This window comes from Lichenostomus cassidix, chromosome 24 (genome assembly GCF_008360975.1).
Source record: "Lichenostomus cassidix isolate B80296 chromosome 24, HeHo_3.0, whole genome shotgun sequence".
In the NCBI taxonomy this organism is placed as follows: Eukaryota; Metazoa; Chordata; class Aves; order Passeriformes; family Meliphagidae; genus Lichenostomus; species Lichenostomus cassidix.
In genome coordinates, this window is record NC_139504.1 from 59,921 (window position 1) to 81,766 (window position 21,846).

The 21,846-nt window shown below is 43.3% G+C and overlaps 1 protein-coding gene across 13 annotated transcripts in view; it reads right to left on the bottom strand.

Moving 5' to 3' along the window:
- Positions 1-47: 47 nt before the first annotated feature.
- The window catches only part of PRDM10 (PR/SET domain 10), a 44,490-nt gene continuing 22,691 nt past the window's right edge, over positions 48-21,846 (bottom strand). For all 13 annotated transcript variants that reach the window (XM_085082057.1, XM_085082055.1, XM_085082053.1 and 10 more), the window contains 13 exons: positions 21,633-21,762; positions 19,325-19,549; positions 13,866-14,213; positions 11,951-12,106; positions 11,076-11,255; positions 10,083-10,193; positions 8,854-9,054; positions 8,138-8,281; positions 6,844-7,014; positions 5,539-5,679; positions 4,744-4,912; positions 4,006-4,118; positions 48-3,245 (listed from right to left, as the gene is read on the bottom strand). In XM_085082057.1, coding sequence (XP_084938183.1) covers positions 3,009-3,245; positions 4,006-4,118; positions 4,744-4,912; positions 5,539-5,679; positions 6,844-7,014; positions 8,138-8,281; positions 8,854-9,054; positions 10,083-10,193; positions 11,076-11,255; positions 11,951-12,106; positions 13,866-14,213; positions 19,325-19,549; positions 21,633-21,762 — 2,326 coding nt within the window. In that variant the 3' untranslated portion in view covers positions 48-3,008. The remainder of the gene's footprint in view (positions 3,246-4,005; positions 4,119-4,743; positions 4,913-5,538; positions 5,680-6,843; positions 7,015-8,137; positions 8,282-8,853; positions 9,055-10,082; positions 10,194-11,075; positions 11,256-11,950; positions 12,107-13,865; positions 14,214-19,324; positions 19,550-21,632; positions 21,763-21,846) is intronic.

Here is a 21,846-nt window from a genome sequence, read left to right on the forward strand (position 1 = left end):
TTGAACACCTTATCCCAATGCACACATCAGTCATCGCAAGTGATTAAAAAAAAAAAAAAGATTTTTTATTTTCCAGTTTGGTGGGTTTTTTTGGTTTTTTTGTTTGTTTTTTTTTACACCTGCCCGGTTGCACGAGACTCTGAACACAACAGTCACCAAATGTACAATAAACATACACAGTTAAATAAGAGATGGAGCCCAAGCAGTCCAAGAGGTGCAAGATCAGGGTGCGTGGGCCGGGGTTGTTTACTTTTTCCTCCAGGAAAATACAGAATCTGGCCCAAAATGCCTCCAAATGACAGCATCTCCAAACAAAACACGGACATTGCAGGCAGCTCAGAGGACTCTGGATTTACACTTCGGTAGGACACAACTTAGACAGATCATTGGGTTGCTCTAGTTTAAAAATAATAATACATCCTATACTTTCTGCACTGCAGAAATGGGGAAAAAAATCCATGCAATCTTTGCCATCTGTGCAATCACTGTAGTTCTTTATTTAGGAAGGAAAATCTGTGGTACTTCCATTTCCAGGGATGCTTCTTTCACAACAAGACATTCATTCAACTCGGTACATTAGGAATTACTTCACCTGGAGTCAGGCTGATAGCCCAAGCATGCTGATGCTGTGGGGCAGAGAAACTTTGATGAGGAAGATTTGAGTTCAAAAAGGCTCTTTTAAAATGCTTTTCTGTTTGTAAAATAGTTTTCAGTTTTAAATAACTGGTACCACTGTTCTCATTCATGAACCGTTTCAGCAAAGGTGAATAGAGCGAAATGGTTTTTAAACCCCATGTCTGCAACATCATTAATGGCAACATATTAGATGTTTATCTATTAGATGTTTATCTATGTCCAACTTTTAAGACTTTTAAAATTGCTCCTGCAGGGCAGTATCCCAGTATTCCCAGTCTCCCATTTCCAAGTCTGCTATTTTCCTACTACTTTCCTACTACTGTAGCATTTCTGGCTTGTTATTAAATCAGCAGCAGCCTGAAGAAAGCCAAGACAAAAATTCTCCCTACTCTCTTTCTGCACCAACAACATTGCAAGGCCCAACATCGTAATTCCAATGTCCTCAGCAACAAATTCAAGTTACTTACTGGGCATTGTGGTTGCGTGTCCACACTGCCACAGTGGCTGGGCTGCCAAATCCACAGAATTTAAAATCACTCATCACTGCACTTGACCAAATGGGAGCTCTGGTCCACATTAATTCTACCTGGCTCATTAATGCCCTAGTATGGTGGTAGAGCAAGAAGAGAAATCCCAGGAACAAAGTAATCCAAACATTTTGGCAAGTCACTTTAAAGCAACCTCAGAACAGTTCTGAGCTGGCCAGTATTTGCCAACTGATTTATCTCAATACTATTTCCATGCCACATTAACAGATATGTTAATTACCAGAGCAATACCTGCTACAAGGCTTTGCCCCCAAGGAACCAGATTTGCTCTTGTGCAGCCTGAGTGTGGAGTTCTTTCATGTCAAAGAGCTTTAACTCCATAAAATCTGACACCACAACCTGTAGTGCTTACTCACATGGGTAATCTGCACCTGAATCCATGGGAATACCTATGGAAGAATCCCTCATTCACACTCAGTGCAGTACAAGGGAAAACAAATAAAAAAAAGCCTCTCAAGTTCTTCTGTCTCAAGGGCCTCTAAGACACACCATCATTCTTTGCTTTTGTTTTATAAATAAATGTATCCTGTTATGCACAGATGTTCTGGGATGAGTTTTCCAGCAGTGAATGAAGTTCAGACATACACACTATATCCCATCAGGAGTCAACAGAGTTCTAGTTGTATTCTTGCAGTCACCAGAACGCCTTAAACAACCAACGAAGATGACCTGTGAAGAATAATTACGTAAAAAAAAATACTAAATGTCTTAAAAGATAAACCTTCTCTTTCCCTTTCTCCTGGTCCCTAGATGCAACATGAATTCTTTACGTGGACCAGGTCAACATCAGACAACCCTTATGGATGGTTTTCCATGTCCCATAAATAGTGGTCCACTGGCATGTTTCTTGTATGTTTCCTGAGTCCAGCGTTGGTTGCTTTATGGAACAGTCCAAAGGACTTACAGTGCATTGTTAACAAGGTTATTTGGAAAAAACCAAAGTAACCAACTCTCCATCCAGTCCTGAAGGGGAGAAATATGTTTACTTTGAGGAGGCCACAGAGATAATGACCCTGTCCCTTCAGAGGAGTGCTCTATATCCTCATTTTCTCCTGGCACAACTATCTTAGATCACAGCAGAAGCTGTTGTGCAGGTTTGTTCCAAACAACATGGGTTTAAGACAGTGCTTTTCCTGCTTTCTGGAACTGCTGGGGTAAAGTGGCAAGGCAGACAGCATGTAAACAGTTCTGGAGGGCTGGAAAAGTAATAATTTAATGGACTGCTTCGGCACATCTTCACAGCTTCATTGTTCAATCCATCCCTGTAGAGGGACACCAGGAGCCATTGCTTGGCTGCTGCTGCTCCTTTCTCCAGGCAGTCTGCTCACATGAAGCAGGGACATTCCCTTTCACCTTGGCTGCTAGAAGCCACAAGAAGCGGTTCTGCCATATTTTGGCAATTTACATGATGTTCTCCTGTTTAATGGCTCCATTTAAAAATACACATATAACAATCTGCCAGGAAGCCTTCAGTTAGGCAAGCTTTTTCCCATACAGTTGAAATAAAATTGTTTGCTGGAGACACTTCCAAGAAGGAAAAATAAGGATCAGCAGACATGCCAAAAATAAAGTCCAGAACAAGCAGAGGTTTCACTTTTCTTGTCCTTTTTGTTAAAAGCTGCATAAAAAGCATCCCAGAAGGATTTTGAGGGTACTTCACGGTCACTGGGGACTTAAACCCTCTTAAAGCATTAACAAGAGCGCCAAGATTTCAGTGGAAGGTAAGTGAGCATATACATTAAAACATATAGAGCCCCAGGGTACCCCCATATCTGGGCTGTCGGGGAGGTGACAAGGACAAGCAAACGGCACCACGAGGTTCCTTCACTCATGCTCTGCTGAGAAGGTCCTGGGTTTGGAGATGTGCACTTCGCTCCCGCCACTCCCATTAGTGGTGGTTGTGATGATGTATTGGGTTGTTTGCTGCTGGCTGCTTGGCTGGGATTCCAAGGGATCTGCGTGGGCTGTGGGCTGGGAAACGCCCACCTGAACCTCGCTGGAGAGTGAAGAGTTTTGTTTGCCATCCAAATCAGGCTGACCTTCAGATATCACATAGTGTGTCTGCGTGGGGAATACAGAAAATAAATAATAACCACTGCATCTTCTGTAACTTCTCTGTTCTAATAGTCTGCTGGCCGACATTTTGGTGTGAACAAGGAACTTTTAAACTAAGCTCTATTTCATTTAAATATATTTGAGAGCAACATAATGCCTGTCATTTGATTTGAAGGACATTGGATTCGGCATTCGGTTAATCTCATTACACAATTAGACCATCATTACAGATTAAAATAGCAGTTTTTAATTCAGCTATTCTGAAAGGTTTTTTCCTGTATTGCCCATACTCTAGCAGAAGTTGCACTCCCAGTGACCAATACCAACACAGGCCAATGACCTGCCTCCTTATGCTGGATTGCTTACAAGGAATAGTAGGAACTTTTCTTAATTTCTAATCTTTGAGATAACAGAAAGCTACTGAAATGTTTCCAGAAGCTGTTCTGAAATTTGGTTTAATGGATACTGCTTAATCATAAATACTTTTAAGATTAAGCAGTACCACTAAATAAGAATTTGTCCTGCACATGTGACTAAATGAAGACTTTAAACTGGAAGGAGTCATACACACAAGGGCCAGAAAGCATGGGCCTTGTAAATGGTTACATGTAGACTGTAACTATACTGTGCAGTCTGCACAGTAGTATAGTCTTTACCTCCACTCTGTGCCCCAGTCATGATTTTGGCATTCCTTAAACCTTCAAGCTGAAGGGCTTTATGCCTGATAATATTCTGGATGAAAAAAGGCCATGATGGTTTTCCTTACCTGAGTAACTGCTTTCACTTGCCCTGTGTTGACAGTGGTGACTGGGGTACCCACAGCAGTTTCTGTGATCACGTACTGCCCTTGGGGGATGGTCATCATCTGAATCTCTGATGCTAAAAATGCAAATTGGATAATCAAGGCTTCCAGTCAAACTCAAAGACAACCTTCAAAGACCAGGTCTTATGTCAGTAAGTCTTAGGACTTAAAGTCTGAAACAGTGGGGGTTGAATAGAAATTCAGGTGATGTAAGGCCTTGTAGAACCCTACAGACCTCAGCAGAATTATGCCAGTTAACACCAGCTGGAGAGTTGACAATTCATGCAGAGAAAACATATCCTTGTCCTCACTCAAATCATCACAGAATTACCATCCAGAACTGCACAGGCATGAGAAATCATCTTCACGTCACCCTCCTCTTCCATTCAATTCTTTCAGGCACCCATCCAAATTTAAACAAGCTATCCAACACATGGATTCTTGCTGAATGCAAGCTCCTTGGAGTAAAGGAGCCCTGTGTGCCTGCCCAAACCATCTAATTGGATCAGTATGGACAACAGTGGAAGAGCTGGCACAACCATTTGCATTTGCCTGAAACTTTATCTTCTCGGTATCTATGAATATTAACCACAAAGCTGAATGAGCTCTGAAAACGCTGTCCCATTTGGTAGCTGGAGACATGGGGCACATGTTAGTCACACAGTCGCGAGACAAGTAGTTAGAGGTACTGCTGACACTTACAGTAGCTCCGAAATGAGTTCCAGTTGCTGGGGAGATATGTGTGCTGGACTGAGGAGCCTTGCTGCTGGTGGAGGGCTTGGTTTGGTGTCGATGTAGTTGTTTGCATCTGTGAAGGGCTGAGTTCCTGCTGAGGTTGTTGTGAGGAAGGACTCAAAGGTTGACCCCCAACCTACAGAAAAAAAAAAGGTGCAAGTGCTCTTGGTGTAGTAAGGAACAGCTCTGTGCTGTTACAAATACAACCTTCTAATTAAGGGAAAACACGGGGCGGGTTCCAGAGCATATTGAGTAGAAGAACTGTTCTCTCTCTCCTCCAACTTGCTTCACTCTGTGGCCAATAAACACAGACCAGGAAACTCAAAATAGAGATGTTGCTTGCCAGAGTGAGTCTATGGCAAAGACCTAAGATTAGAGGCTAAATTCTACCCAACAGCATGAAGAGCTGCACTTCAAATATTTGAGGAATGCCAGTTTCCATTTACATCTTCCAACTGACAAACTTCACTGAAGCTGCAAATCTATCTGCTTCCAATCATTTATCTCCCTTGTACATACTGTCGGGGCAAAAATCCCCCACACCAAAAAACCCACACAACAAATACCCAAACAAACACACAACAGAACATCCCCATACACCCTGAGACATCTGGGCACTGCTTGATGGTGTCAATGTGAGAGGCACTTCACATGTGGTCCTTTAAATGACAAAGAAAACACTATACCCTGCATCAGCACATGCAATATGCCAGCTGAGCAGGCAGGTAGGGAAGACATTTCCTGAAGAGAAGAGAGAAATACCTGTGATGATGACTGAGTTGCTGGTGGTGGCTCTGTGACCTGGATGTGCTGCACCTGGATGGCATGTTGGGTGTATGTCTGGGGGTCATGGAGCTGCCCAACATCCACTGTGGAGTGCTGGGACTGGTGAGGTGAGGTAGCCTGGGGAAAAAAAAATTAAGCAGAGGTCTGTACCTCAAATTCTTTACAAAAGCAGCCATGTAAACCACTTCTGGGACACAAAGTCTGGAATAATGAGGTAGGAGCCTTAGTGGAGCTCACCTGTTCAACCTTGCTGAGGCTTTTTGCATGCCAGGAGATAAAGCACATTTAACAGACGTAATGGGACAGACAGGGTTATATCTCAGTGATACCTATGGAAAGGACTTGCCAAATGTAAGACAAGCTGTTTGTGGCAGTGGCTGGACTAAACCAAAGAGTTCAAAGGCCAGGATTAGTGTTAACCATTTCTCTGTAACCATCTTTCTGTACATACATACATACATACTTGAGATCTGCATATCCAATTCTGTAGTCTTGATGCAGAGCTATGTCAAACAAGTGCTCAGAGGTTTTTCAATGTTTTTTTGAGCAACACTTGCTAATGATACCAATTGCAGTAACTGAATTACAAGTCTTGGGTATTTATAGAATTAAGATCATGCTAACATTACCTGCAGGAATCAGTGTTCATGTTCCTGTATCATTACAACAGTCACAGCCACTATCAACTGGGGCCATTTTTTAGGCCTTTGTTAACCAAATTCATAACCTGACTTGTAATGAGGGGCCACAGAAAACACAAAATTTCAGATTCAAGTATAAACACACGATAGTTTCAGCTTCCTCCAGGGGGTAACAGATTTTTGTTGAGCATCAAGAAAATGAACATTCTAATAGATGCTATGAAGGGAACAAGCAACCACTCTCTGTACTCCCAAATTTTGGCTCTGACTCACCAAGGACAAGGAAGTACAAAGTAGTCTTGAACTGCAGAAAATGGGTCACCCACTGACCCAACTTTTCCAGTTGCTAGAAAACATTCCTAGAGCAGACTTAAGCAAGGGTGCCCAGATGGGTAGAACTAAGTCAGGACGGTGTTGATGTGTCTCCAGCAAGCTGACCAAGGCTGGCAGGACTATTTATGCCAGTACAAGTGCTTATGAAAGAAACTCTATGTCTTATCAGTTGACTTATCTGTAAAAAGTAGCTGCAGCATTTTTTGTAACTACTTCTTACAACACTTCACATGCTACAGCCCCAAGAACACAGAGGCCTGGTAGAGAAGCGGTCAAATCATAGCAAGATCTCTACCAGGTCACTCACCTGGGCCACTTGAACAACCTGCAGCTGTATGTGCTGAGGCTGCTGCAAGCCAGTTGTGGATTGAGACACAGGGATGTACTGGATGCGCTGGTAATCTCCCTGGGGAGTTCGGTAGTCTGTGGTGAGGGTCTGGGATATCTCCGTCATTGCCTGGGTCAGTAAATCCGTTGTCTGAGCGGAGAGAGAGAGAGAGAGAAAGAGAGAGATACAGATCATCATCATAGTGATGTACTTCTTCAGGGCTGTAGCTCTTTTAACTACACTTACATTGTGACTGGTCATTTATTTACAAGAGCTTAATGTGTACAGAGGTTGGGGTCATAGGTAATTATCAGGGATCATCCACTAGAATTGCCCTCTTCTGTCTAAATCCTAGTCAGGACCATTAAGGGCTAACTTAACATATAATAAAAATAATTATTTTCACCTTGTGACATACCAGTATTCTATTAAACCACAAAAGTCCTGTATTTGTGAAGAGTTCACTTGGTTTCCAAGTCAAAAAGTAGTTCATGGACATAATCCACCGTTCTTCCTCCCCTGTCAGAGTGACAACTGTATTTCTAATGTGTAAATACATTTTACATAAGTTATTAGTAACTTAATTAACTGATTGACTTCTGTACTTCTGTACATAAGTTAATCAGGTTTGTGAAGCCAACAGCATCCTGACTGAACCTCTCAATTTTCAAGCAAAACAGTCTTTTATCCAGTTATTCTTTAGATAGAAGGTCTTAAACTGTGATCAGTAGGACTTTTAAAATTACACAGCACACTGAAGGACACATTTTCTAGTCTCAGCTTTCACTTCTGTGGCAGCTACTGTATTAACCGCAGAGAGATCCGCTATTGGATATTCATATTGCTCAGTGCTGTGCTGTCCAAAGGATTACAAAAAGATCTTGACTCCCTGAACACAGTTAGATCTAATCCCCAGTCACTGTTAAACTTGTCCTCTTGATGTCAGGACCTGCAAGCACTTTGGGAGAACAGTCCCAGAGAAAATCCACGAGATGTGTAATGAGTTCATTAAGTATATTATGTGGAGTCAGTAGGTCTGAAAAAAAAGGGAATGGATTTGGGGATAAAAGACAAATCCTTAAAGCTCCAGAAAGAAGTGAACAGCTCATGACAGTGCAAAACTGGACCGTGTAGACTCAAAACTGGAAGTGATCTCAAATAATCTCAGTAAGACTTTAAAGTGATGTCTGCCAAATAAACCAGGGTTACTAATACCAGAAGGCTCCTGTCCTGTGTGTTTCCCTGCACTGCCTTGTAAACCTCCAGCCCTTACCACAACAGTTTCTCCAGTTGTGCTGTCGGTGGTGAGAACAGCCGGTGTGGAACTGATGACAGCTGTTGCCAGTGGCGCATGGATCGTGTTTGGGAGCTGAGCAAACTCTGGGTGCTTCTTGCGGATGTGCTGCACCATCTTCGTCTGCAGTGAGAAGTAAAGGAGCATTGGAAGGATGGTCAGTAACTCTGCTCAAGGCCATGTGGAATCCAACAGCCTGGCCAAATGCAGCTTTTAGGTTTCCCTCAGTAAAGCAGCATCAAGAGTCATACTATGACATCCTCAGGTCAGCAAGATGAAAACAAGGATCACAAAGCTGCGGCTGATTAGAGCAGATACTGAAGTACTGTCCTCAACAGCTTTTTACTCCAACATAGCCAAGTGTTTTATGACTTTTTCCAAGGGTCATCTTTTCCCCTCTCATTTTTGTTTCCCCTCTCATTTTCCCTGTAACTATCAGGGAGCAGTATCCAAGCCTTTCCATTCATGATCACACTCTGATAACTTTTCCATTCCTTCTTCCCACCACAGACCCTCTCTTCAAGGAATCTTTTAGTCCTAAAACAACCAGGCTGTGCTGCACTGTCAGCCCACAGCATGAAACCAGCACTCTGACTCAGAAGAAGAGAGCTCTGCTTGTGGACAGACAGATGACAGAGGCCATGGTGAAAGACCATCCCCAGGGAGAGGCTGTCTGAGACCAGAATCCCCCATACCTTACTGCTGTACTGCTTGGAGCAGTGAGGGCAGCACACTGGAGGGGTGGCAATCGTGCCTGTCAGCTGGGTGTGGGTGCTCAGCATGGGATCTGGCTCTCCCGGACCTGCAGGACGCAGTTTCCGGATGCTTGGAGGTAGCTCAGCACCAGGATGGTTTTTCAGGATGTGTGCTTTGCGTTTGCTAGCACTCTTGTACACCTACAAGGCAAAGATTTGGAATTAAAACAGTGCAATCTTGGTGTCTGCACAGGAAACAGCTACCAGTTATCTTGATCTGAAAGGTCTGCACATTGCTTTAGACAATACATTTAGTTAAAGCCCCAAAAGGCTTGAACTTCCAGTGTTTCATCAACCTGTAAAAGCAGCTGACTCCTTGTGTGGCACAGAGAAGCCTTTTGAGAACATACTGTATGCCACAACCAAACAGCAAAGCAGGACAGGGAGGTAAGAGGAAGATCCTTTTTGCCATACTTGAAGACGAAATGCCCAATATTAATTTGTCATGAGGGTTGAAGTCTCTTCTTGATACAAGGCATCAAACTGTTTTAGTTTGATGAACTAAAAGATCAACATATCTTTTAGTTCTTTTCAGGCACATCAACAAACAAATACTACCTAATAATGAACACTATTTTTTCTCCCTTCAACCAAAAGAAAGGAGACATCACAGAATATCATACTTAGGGTAAGGACAATCAAAATGCACTCCTTGGTAAATAAAGGCCCCCAGGCCTAAAAGGCAAAGGACAGTAAGAGCAAGAACCCGAAGGTACTGCAGAAGCAGCTTCAGGCTCCACTGAACACTGGGAATTAGTGGCACATGACCTAGTAAGCAGCTTACAATAAAAGAGGTTAGAGACTAACTTTTAGAAGTGATACAGAAACCAAAAGAATTTAGTGGCCATGAATTATACACAGACAGGGTACTTAGTCCTGGGCTAACACAAGACTGTGCGACTGATAGTGACTGACTGCTGTATCACAGTATTCAAGTCTTCCAATGCCAAATGCAGCAGAAAGGGGAGAACTGCAGTTTTTCAATTAGCATTCCACTGACTTGGCCTAAGTGCATTTTGTCTTCAATTTTTTGGACAGTACTGCAGGAATGTTGCTGGCAAGCACCTCAGAAAAGCTACAAACTCTGCCAGAGATTTCTATGCAGAGACAAATTGGTTACAGCCAGAACTGGGACAGAGCTATCCTCTGAGGGGTGACTTGCCACACACCTTATCGCAGTATTGACAGAAGTAATCTCTGTTGGGTTTTATGATGGGCAACGTGAGCTCTGGCACCTCTTCTATTTTCATGTCTGGATGTCTCTTTGATAAATGATTCACCTTAGGAGAAAGAAACAGAGAACAAGAACATATTACAGCCGGAAGCCAAACAGTCGGTGCTTCTCCCAGACATGGATAACAGCCAAACCAAAACTGAACAGTGCAAACCAGCAGCACTGGAAGCATTTGCTGCTGCAAGGGTTATTGTGCACTCACATTTAACTGCTGAAGGTAATTGTGGTCTTGCTAGATCTCACAGTTTCTCTAACCAAAACTAGATAGGAAGGGGTAAAATAGTTTGCTAGAATTGTCTTGCAGCTGATATTTGAGAGTGAGGTAGTGTAAAGGGCCTCTGGCCAGATCACAACCCCCCTTTGCAAACAATCTCTTGCTGCAGAACAGCCTTTACCCAGTCAGTGACAAGGCATGGCCAGGAAAAGGCCTCGAGACGGGCAGAAAAAAAACCCAGGAAAGACAGTCAGGAAAACTGAGGCAATAAGGCTGAACAAGGCAGTATTTTCATCTCACGTCCTGTTAAACACAGTACAATCAGTCAGCATTACTTAGTGTTGAAATATGGTACTGACAACCTGACATACAGCCCAGGCAGTAAACTGTGCAAATTTGCTGAAGAGGTAAGACACACAGGTTTAAAAAAAAAAATACATCCCCTCATCTCAGCTACAAAATTTGCCAAAATTTCTTTCACAGCATCCTGGCTAGATCACAGCATCCATCCAGATTAGAAGGAGCTTGGAGCAACCTGGTCTAGTGGAAAGTGTCCCTGCCCATGGCAGGGGGATGGAATGAGATGAGTTTTAAGGTCCATTCCAGCACAAACCCTTTTATGATCCTTGTGTTCCAATGCTGGAATTCCATCTTTATTCCTTACCTATTCATCAGAATAGAGTACAGAGCCTGTAAGAGCACCCAGGCACTCACCAACATGCCCCTGCGGCGGAAACCCATCATGCACAGGCGGCACTTGAACATGAAGCTCTCATAGTCAGTGGATGCAATCCGGGGCTTGAAGGTTTTGGAGCGGCTGATGCGATCAGCCTTCTTGGCCTCCCTCTCTGGGTTGTGCATCCTCTGCATGTGCTCTCGCAGCTTGTCCTTCCTCTGGGAAAGAGCAATCGGGGAGAAAAATGTCAGCAACATCACAGAAACTGCCTTAATACCTGTTATGCGTAAGAGCCACAGTGTGAGCTTTTCAGGGATTTCCCTCTCCAGCTTTTCCTCTCAGAAAAATGTGTTCCTTCATCCAGAAGTATCCAGTCCGTCAGTATCCCATCACAAACTCAGTGACAAGGAGCAGGCTGCTGCCACCACAGTTTATCTGGCTCACAGTCAGCTCCATCTGTTCCAGTGCGATTTGGAAAGGCATCTGGATGACATGCTGACATGACGGATTCCATGGACAAGGCATCTTGTCCATGAGTATTATTAATCCACTGGCATCGGCATGAAGTTTCTTAATTGAACTGATATAAGCAATGTAACCCAAACACCTGGCAATGGAACTGTATGATGTCCCAGTTCTTAATGAGCAGATAGAAAGTTCCTTTGCTATTAAATTATTAGGAATAAGATCTGTTTGAAATAAGATGCTGAGGTGACCTTGCTTGCTGTCCTTCAGAAATGGATGTTGTAAGCTCACACAGGACACCAAGAAATGCATGCAACTCACAGGCAAGTCTATTGTGTCTACACATATTATTTTCTTTCACCTTTGAGAACATGAGCTTATCTCCTTGAAGGAGGGTAAGGAATAGTGGTTTTTGCAGTAGGAATGATCCAGCCAAGAGCCACCTCACCTTGAACTGCTTGCCACAGGTGGAGCACAGGAAGTCTTTGCGGTCTGAGTGCCGCAGCATGTGGAGTCGCAGCTTGTCAGGGCGGCAGAAAGCCTTGTCACACTCTGTACACTGGTAAATCTTCTCAGAATGGAAACTGCGCACGTGTTTCTTGACCTAAAATGACAGATCACAGAAAAATGAAGTTTATTCAAGAGAGAAGTGAGCAGTAAAACAGTCTCTAGGAAACTCTTTGCAATATGAACGAAAGGGAAAAGGTTTTGAAGTTGCCTATCTTTGATTTAAAAAGTATTTGAGCAGAACAGTTGATATCTCAACAATAGCTTCTATAAAGCCGTAATATCTTTATTACTCATCTGGATGGGTGATTTGATTTCCTCTAGACTGATTCTTGAAGGCATCAGCTATTGCACAGTTGCACTTAATGGGCAGCAAAGTCCACAACATACCATTTGCACAGAATCACCCTTGAGTTAACACATTAATCTGAGGTTCATTATCTTCCCTTCATTTATAAGAAACCAAAACATGGGGACTAATGCTTTTCAAACAGACAAAATAAGCTCGCAATTACAATTGACAAAAAAACCCAGCCTCAATCAGAACAGCATTTGCACACCATTCCTGAATGGAAATTAGTTCTCCATACTCTGGGACTATCCTTGACCTCTTCAAACATCTGGAAGGTTTTTTTTTTCCTCCCCCCAATAAAGGAACTAATGAGGTTTGACATTTGAAATACAAGCACTACTCAAGAAATGGATCTCTAATTAAATCCTCACCATCTTCTAATACTGAGCATACATGGAACAACTTGGCATCTCTATCTGTTCCACATAGAAATATTTAAGTAGGCAGCAGTGACTAGAATTAATTATTCATATAGCAAGAAGAGAAAAAAAAATCATTGTTAAATGTCAAAACCAGAACTGAATAGTTGGAAAAAAGTCATGGGACTTTCAATCACTTGCATGGGAAAGTTTACAGGCAATTAGGTTGCAGTACAGCATTTCCGAATCATCCAACATTCTTCCTTGTTGAACATTTACAGAAGATAAAGGGCTTCTGCCAGGATGGAATTGTATTAGTAAATCACTTTCCCTCATCCTTTCCTCTTTAGCCTAGTGGATAGTCTATCAGTTCCTATTACTGATCTAAACTGAATTTCTACATTTCCATTTCAGTCAGGCAGCTCAGTAAGACACATCAATTGCTTTGTCCCTAGGAAGGATAATGAATATGTGCATGGTCCATCTCAGTTTTTTCTTACTGGACATGGAAATAGAATCTTAAAATTCTACTAATGACCTTGTCCAAGTGCTCAGCACAGTGCAGAGTAGCTGCATTACTCACTGCTCCAGTGCAGTGTGCAGGAAGGAGAATAAAGTGCCCAGCGGGAACCCACAGGGGAAGACAGGAAGCAGACTATCCTGATCTGTTCTGGCATTTCTGCAGGCTGTTCAAATGAATTATCCTCACAGAAAACAGGCAAGGGATGTGAAAGTGTAAAACCACTCGGTTTTTTGTTCAGAGCTTTAACAACAAAGGGCAAGATGTGTTCAAGTACAAGCTGAGTACAGCAAAAGACAATTCCTTTTTGTGCCATGGAGATGTAGTAGTCAGGACCTCTGCTTCAGGCATTTTTTGGGAATAAAGCACCCACCCTTCTGCAGTAAAGTGCCTTCTAATGCCAGATTGAAGCACCACATCTGATGCTTTAGTGGACAGAGCACTTCAGTGTCATAAGACCATGTCTAGCAGTGCTTGGTCATTCATCCTTTTCTATTTCTGACTGAGGCAGACCCCTGCACCTTGTGAGAACAAACTGCTGTGCAGTTACACAGAGACCACTGAGAAACCCCCAGCCTTGCGAGAGACCCCCCAAGCAGTGCTTCAAATCAGTACAGCATCTCACCTGGATAAAATCTGGGAAGCGTTTCTTGCAGGTGGGGCAGGTGAAATAGCCATCACTGACATGGATGACAACATGATCTTTAAGCAGATCCAAGCGGTCAAAGGACTCGGGGCAGAAAATGCAGGAGTATGTTTTCTGGTCCATGTGGAACTTCATGTGGCTCTCAAGGGCACCGCTGTTGATGAAGCCCTTGTTGCAGATGTCGCAAGTCAAAGGGCAGTTCCCTTCCCGCCCGTGGAACCGCAGGTGCTGGTCCAGCTTGTCCTTCTCCCGGAAGGCCTTCCCACACTGCAGACATTTGAACGGGCGGAAGGATTTCCGGATGAACAGGTGCTGCAGAGCTGCATTCTGAAAGAAACATCCAAGAGACCATTTGCTTTTATTACCATGTGTAGATTCCACATCCAGATATATTCAGGATTAAATACACCAAATGATCAGTGAACCTAAATTTCAAAAAATTATTTCCATTGTATGCTGCTTCCAATTTACAGCATGGGAGGCTATGACAGGCAGAAGTCGGGGGACATACCTGCAGCTACACCCTGCATTAGTGGAACAGAGTGCCGGAGTTTCCTCTCTATCCCTGATTTCTTCTGATTTAGCTGACTTATCTTTAGCACGCCATTTTTCTGTGAAATAAAACTAAGTCCTCTCTGAAGCACACACCTGGGCCTGAGAAAAGCTGCAATGCCAGCTGATTATTTGGGATCAGGTCATAAGTTCAGCCACCACACAAAGGAATGGTGAGCCAGCACCCTGTGTTTCCCTCAGGAGCAGGGCTTATGAAATTCCACAGCTCTTTACAAGGTCACTTTCTGCATCAAAGATCACCACAGAGACATGCAGCAGTGGTTTAGCATTGCCTGAAGAACTTCTAGTGGAACATAAATTGAAGAGATGTTGGTGTAAACTTTTTTACTATTGTCAAAAAGAACAAAGTTTCAAAACATTCAAAGCAAGGGCAGAATGGCAGCTTTATGAGCAGCAGGTAAGAACTTGTGAGCTATTCTATACTCACACTGTGCGCAGTGTCTCTTCTCAGCTGCTATTTTGTTTTGGTGTGTGTTTGCCTTCACTCTGCCTTTTCTGTAACATTTCATGATTGTTCTCTCTTCCATTTCTCCCCTTACCCTTCAGATAAATGTTATAGAGCCATCCCAGTCCTGACCCAGCCCTCTCTGCTAGAGGAACAGATGCTGCTGGATGCACTGCCTGTAGAAAGAGGGAGGTGTGTACTGCACCTGCAGTTCAGTATTGGATGAGAACTCTCATGTTGGATAGTTGCAAAGCTGGAACTGAGTCCTATGAAATCCCACAGCACATTGCCACCCATACTGCACTCAAAGTACACTGCAATGCTCCATTCCTCTGCAAGAAGTCTGAGCAATATCCACTCTTCTCCCAAATACTTCTATAAAGTGTTATTTATTGAGGTCTTCTCTTTTCACATTACACACAGAATCTACATAACGATGGTTAGAGAAATAATGTGGAAGAACGTAAGTTTAGGTTGCATATTAGGAAGAAATTCTCAGCTGTGACGGTGGTGAGGCCCTGGCACAGGCTGCCCAGAGAAGCTGCCCCATCCCTGGAAGTGTTCAAGGCCAGGTTGGATGGAACTTGGAGCAACCTGGTCTAGGGGAAGGTGTCCTTGCCCATGGCAGGGGGCGGAACTGGATGAGTTTTAAAGTCCCTCCCAACCCAAACCACTCTGATTCCACTAGAAAATTGCTGATGTTTCTGCTCACGTGTTCCATATGACCCACTTCTCCACGAGACACATTCAAGACTTCTGCAAGCAAATTTCCCTGGTTTCCTGTCTTCTTTCCTTGAGGGAATGTGGCAGCTGACACAGCTGACATTTGCTGTGTCCCTTAAGTGCACACCAACAGCTGACACTGTAAAAGTAAAGTTAGGAGCTCTTCTGCTGGAATGAGGGAACAGCTTGGGAATACTGTGAAATGCTGTGCTAAGGATTAAATTTGTGAACCTGAAAGATCCTTTTCACCATGTGAACTGCAGAGGGAAACCTAGACTTTCATTCCAGGAAAGAACAGGTGAGCAAATGTTTTGCTACCAAAAAAAAAAAAAAAAAAAAAAAAAATTAACAGTTTAATACAAGAGCTCCAAATAGGGCTTCCCAGGAGCTGTCATCATCTCCATTCTCCATTTTACAAGCGGAGACAATGGGAAACACAGGGATCTGCTGTAAGTCACACTGTTAATTGGAAAGACAGCCACATGCTGTCCAAAAACTCATGTGCTGCTTGGAGTCCGAAGGATATAATTCCCCCCTTAACCACAGGGATATGCTAATAAAACATAGGTGAAAAGATATATTTATTGAACTGCACTATTAATTTGAGTTTTGATCACTGGTACCATAGCATGGAGCTGACTGCTAATACAGCAGGCCAGACTCAACATAGCCCTGTTGTTATCTCAAGGGCTACAGATGATGAAATGCTTTGCTACTCTTTGCCTAGGTAATCTATCAACTATAAAAACAGAACAAAAGAACTAAGTGTTGTCTCATTAACTTGTAGTATTGATCCAGCACAAAGAATTGTGCAAACAAATCCTCCAAAACTCTAAGATTGACATTACAGCTTTTCATCCAAGCAGTTTACTCCTACAAAATCCACCTTAAATTTACAAAGAACTGGTATGAAAAGAACTAGAAGAATGCAAATTGTTATTCAGGTAACTTAGTTCTGGACATTGGTTACCTAAAGAAGAACAAATGTGACAATTTATGGTGAGGGCTCAATCAGGAAACACTAAACAGGAGTTGGACAAAACAACATGGAAGGCGATGTTGATACATACCATTGGATTAGATATAGCAAAAACCCAATGAAAAAAGACCCAAACCTACCTGCAGCTCCAGCTGAGCAGGCAGCATTGAGGGAGAGAAAAATACTTATGTTATGCAATGGACTTGAAAACAGAAGCCTTGACTTCTGCAGGTCACTACAAGGGCTCTTCCAACTAGAGTTTACTGCCTGGAGGTTTTTGCCTCAGGAAACACTAAACAGATCTTCAAAGTCTACTCTGTAGCTAGTAACGGCCCAAGGGGAGTTAAAGGGCAAAGATAAAAACCACAGATAATCTCGAAGGTGTTTTGCAACCTTTCCTGTTTTCTCAGGGCTGGTTAACAAGGATGCAATGTGCACTGCAGAACCATAGTGAGAACGGAATGCTTTCAGCAGAAGAGAATAATTAGGGCAGGATGACAACAGGTAGGGATTAGAAGAGTGAAAAAGTTAAGGAGAAGAGACTTTTTCTAACCTTATTTTACTGGCTGTGCTCTTTGTTACACAACCAGTTGCATTTCTTTCACCAGGAAGAAGTGATTGTGCTTTCCAAATCATATACCTATCCCCCATTTCTGGCATCAGCGCATGAACACCCTACATAATGCCCAGAACTGAACTAAAAACAAATATTCATTTTGGCTGTGGACCACAATGTTCCTCCAACTTTCTACAAGAGTCCTTGAAGGGTGGGAATATCTCTTTTCAAACCTAGGGACACAACTGCCATAGGTAAGGTCTGATCTCAAAGGAAACCCCATAGGCTCTAAAGCGGAGGCTGAGAAATGAATTGATCCTATCAGGACATGAACCCTGGGACAGGACAGATCAGTGCTTCCAGCTAGCATGAAAACAGTCTCAGAGCATCACTGGCTTAAGCCTTAGAAAAGCTGAAGCAATTCACAAAGAATGACTGTTTTTGAAAATGAAATTCTATCTAAGTAATAAGGAAGAATTAGAACTACATAGGTTTCAGAATTATAACCAGGAGTCAGGAATTTCTACCTGTTCTTTGGAAGTGAATAATGTACTATGTATCTAAAAACCAAATATTTACTTGCTTATATCATAAAGTGCATGTTATCGTAGGCAGCTGTTCTGAATAGCTGAGTTGAGTGAGTGTTCAGAGGGTGATTTTTCAGTGCTTAAAGAATGATGCTTGCTGGTTTAGTCTTATCTCAAGTGCTCATTGCTCACAGTCTGATGCAATATAGAAAGGTCTGTGCAACCATCCATCTGCCATTCTGCCAGTGCTCCTGGCTTGAAACATCTCCAGGAGTCTGCTGAACACAAGCTGCCAGATACAGGGAAAGTTAGGAAGACTTGAGATACAAACACGTCACTAAACCACCACTGCACTCCTCTGAGCTGTCATCCATTTGTGATGAACAGAAGCTAAGCCACAACACAAAGAAGCAACTTCAGAATTTCTGTCCCTTTCTTCCTACACTCATCATTTCAGAGGATCCTAAATTCACATCTTGGGTTCAAAAATTCAGGGAAATGGCCAACACTTTCTCTTCTTACTGAGGAAGCTGTAGGACACTGTAAACAGTACATCCCCATGCTCTGTCAAAACTTCAGCATCTCTCTCTGTATGCTATGACACATGGGGGCATATATACATTGGGGCTTCAATACATTCAGTAAAAGATCCCCTAGACTTTTAATATATGAAAATGAAATCACTGGCAGAAACTTGTCACTCAGAGACTGCAAGCATTTTGTATGGTTAAAAACTGTGCAGTCTTAATGTGCCCAAGCCAAACTCCTCCTTCAAGACATCCCACTGCATTTTTGGGCTTACACCACCACCGGTCTTGCATATGTATTGCTGTAAACTGCAAGCAAAATTTGGCTCAACATTTTCCTCTACATAACAGTTACTCAACTCTTCTAATCCTTCCTCATCCCCTAAAAATGAACCCTTAACCCCACTGCAGCTGTTTCTGTCCTTAATCCAAGGTTAACACATGGAAGAAAATGGAAAAGATTTTAAGCTAAATAAACCGATCTCCCAGTCACAAAGCTTCAATGATTATTTGCTTAAATAATTTCCCTCCCACACATAGTGGAGAAAAAAAACAGTTCACCCGGTTGACACAGAGCTCAGGCTCAGTGTTTGCCGTCAGTACACAAAGCTCTCAGCACAGGTTTTGCTCTCAAAGGCAGGGTTTTCTACCCCAAATAAGGATTTTATCACTAAGTATCATCATCATTTAAGTGGATCTAAACTGAGGTTGTGGTGCCTCTTTGGCAACTATTTGCAAGAGATTTCCGATAGATACAGATGGTGCTGTGAGCAAGTTATTAGTCTGTGCCACTACACCATGACTCTGCTGGCTGTTTGAAGCACCCCTGCTTGCCAGCTTGGATGGACTGTGTTTCCACGCAAGAATTACTGTGATGGAATTCAATCAGCTCCAACTCCTGATCAGTTCTTACCAGCGCCTATGAGATACTGGTCCTTTACATGAGATTTGTCTTCCTCTCAGTGCAAAGAAAACTACTAGGAACGAGATGTTTTATTTAGGATTGAGAAATGGATATGACATTGAAAGGAAGACCAGCTGGTCCCGGCAGGCAGGTCTGGCATTCACTGGGTTACAGCGGATGTGATCCCCCATCCTCTATACTCACCCTGATGCGCTTTGCTCGCCTCATGTCATCTGCTGTCATGGTGCTCTGTGTGGGCACTGTACGCCCCTCGTGCTGTGGCTGCACATGGAGCGTGTGGTTTTCCTGCTGCTCCAGTGCTGCCTGTGGCTCTGGAGGCACCGGAGTCTGTTCCTGCTGCTCCAGCCCATTCAGTGCGGCTTGTCCAGCGTCATCAAACTGCCCCTTGCTGGAAAAATGCAGCAAGTCCTGAAATCGCAAATCATACAACCAGTGATTATTCCCCCCACCCACTGAAAAACACTTTGATAATACTCAGCAGACAAGAAGATTTCTACATATTTAATCACAAGCTATAAATAAAACGGGGTAGCGGCTACACTAACTCCTACAGTTCTCCTACTGTGTCCACTGCTGCTTTCAGCACATCACCTTCACCTACAGCAGCATCATCCAGAGCACCAGTGAAGCAGTGCTGCAGGTGGGTGACTCTCCGTAGGCCATCCCTTTGTCTGACCAGTCACAGACAATCAACATTATCCAGCTGTTAATAGCCAAGAAGGCTCTTCTGCACTCAGGACTACTTCTGCTTTAACCACAGACTTCATCGATGAAGGCTGACCAAAGTGACTACTGCAGATGTAGGAAAGGAGAGAATTTCTGTCTCATGCAAACTGTCTGTGGAAACATTATTGTGTGTCACTTTGCAGTGTCTTCTCCTTTCTAAAAAACTATCTGGAGTGCTGAACTGGAGAGTGATAAACAAGGTGATCACACTGGGCACTGTGTGGTTTTTTAATCCAGTTTCCAGCTTTGCACACATCACTACCACATATCACAGAAAGCTGTTTTTCCTCCCCTTTTGCACTAGCATAAAAGGGAGGCTCTTGTGAATAGGAAGCACATGCCAAAAATCTACATTCTTTCCCTGTCAGTTCCAATAACTCCTCTGGGATGGAATCATCTTGTATTACATGAAAAAACACACATAGATCCTTATTTGACACCATGTAATACAACTGAAGAAACTGAAAAGCACAAGCTAGGAAACAGAGCACCAGAATTAATCTTGAATTACGTCAGCTGAAGGCTGGTGCTGTCAAAGCACAAAAGTGGGTGTGGCAGAAGAAAACCAAGGAATGAGGCCCTTACAGACAATAAGTGTTCACCAGAGAGAGACTGTTAGTAAACAATACACCAGCCCAGTGTCCAGCCCAGGTCTGGGTGGCAAGTTTCCACCTTGCTGACACCCAGCTGTGCTCTCAGCATTCTGACTCTCCAGTTCACAGGCAGAACTCGTGCCCAGCTCCCAGCTTTAGCGAGGTGAGCAGACCTCCAACGGCTTGGGAGTTTCACCCTGTCCCACTGCACAGACACATGTGAGCCAGCCCTGGGCCATGTTCCAGGCTGGCAGGACACAAGCCAGCTCCAGTCCAAATGCCACTCACACACTGGACTATACCCAGCAAGCACCGTCTCCCCACAGTGAAGGGTTTGGGACCAGCATTAAGTTTATTTGCCTAAATGAGGCTGGCATGTGTCGTGTCAGCCTGCAGAGAGGGTGAGCTCACAACTGCCTGCACCTAATGCACCATTTAGGGCATTGCAGCAGGAATTCACAAGCACAGTATACATTTTTCCCTCTCAGTCAGCATGGAGCCACGACCCAGTGAGGTGCCAGAGGAAAATTACCACTCCAGATATCAACTTTCAGCTAAGTCATAAAACAGAGCACTGATCCCTTCTGACACTGCTCATAAAAGGACTTAGTGATAACCTAAGCATGGTCAGCATCAGAGAATTTGGCTTTTTACTTAAATGCATTATAGTATGTCCCTACAGAATATAACCAACAGCCACAAGCAAAAGAACATTTTGCAAGAAGCCTGCCTATAGGAGGCCCTTCTTAATAGAGGCCCTTGTTAATATTAAAACATCACACAGAAATCATATCTCAAGCTGATTTCATTCCACCAGCAACAGCTGTAAGAGCAGGCTGACCTCACATTCCAGAAAGGACAAACAGGAACCTAAATTCCCATTACAGTTTTACTGTCTAAATTACTTCTGTGATGCTGCTAAACTGCTGCAATAACACACCTCACTGCTAAGTGCTTTGGGGTGAAATTTGCTGCAGAATTCCAAGTGATTTTACAGGTTTTATAGAAGGGAAGTAGTGTGCTCTCCTGGCAGAGAATTCCACCTTGAAACCAAGAATTACTCATATGTAAGTTCAAAGCACACCCTCAGTTTGCACTGATGCCCCAAATTCTTTTAGTCAAGAGTTTACATTCCACGTGCTATTTTTTTCCCTCCATCTCTGAAAATATACCTGTGTCCCTTCTTCACACTTTTCACCATTTTCACTGGTTACTTCCATGCGTATGAATTTGGGAGGGCGCCCGGGGCGCCTGCCTGGTCCGAACCTCCTCTTTCCTCGCCCACGACCTCTGCCTCTGGCTCTGCAGAATACAGAGTGCTCCAGGTTAGAGACAAAAAAAAAAGATGGATTTGGATTCTCCACTGATTTTATGCTTTCTTTCTCA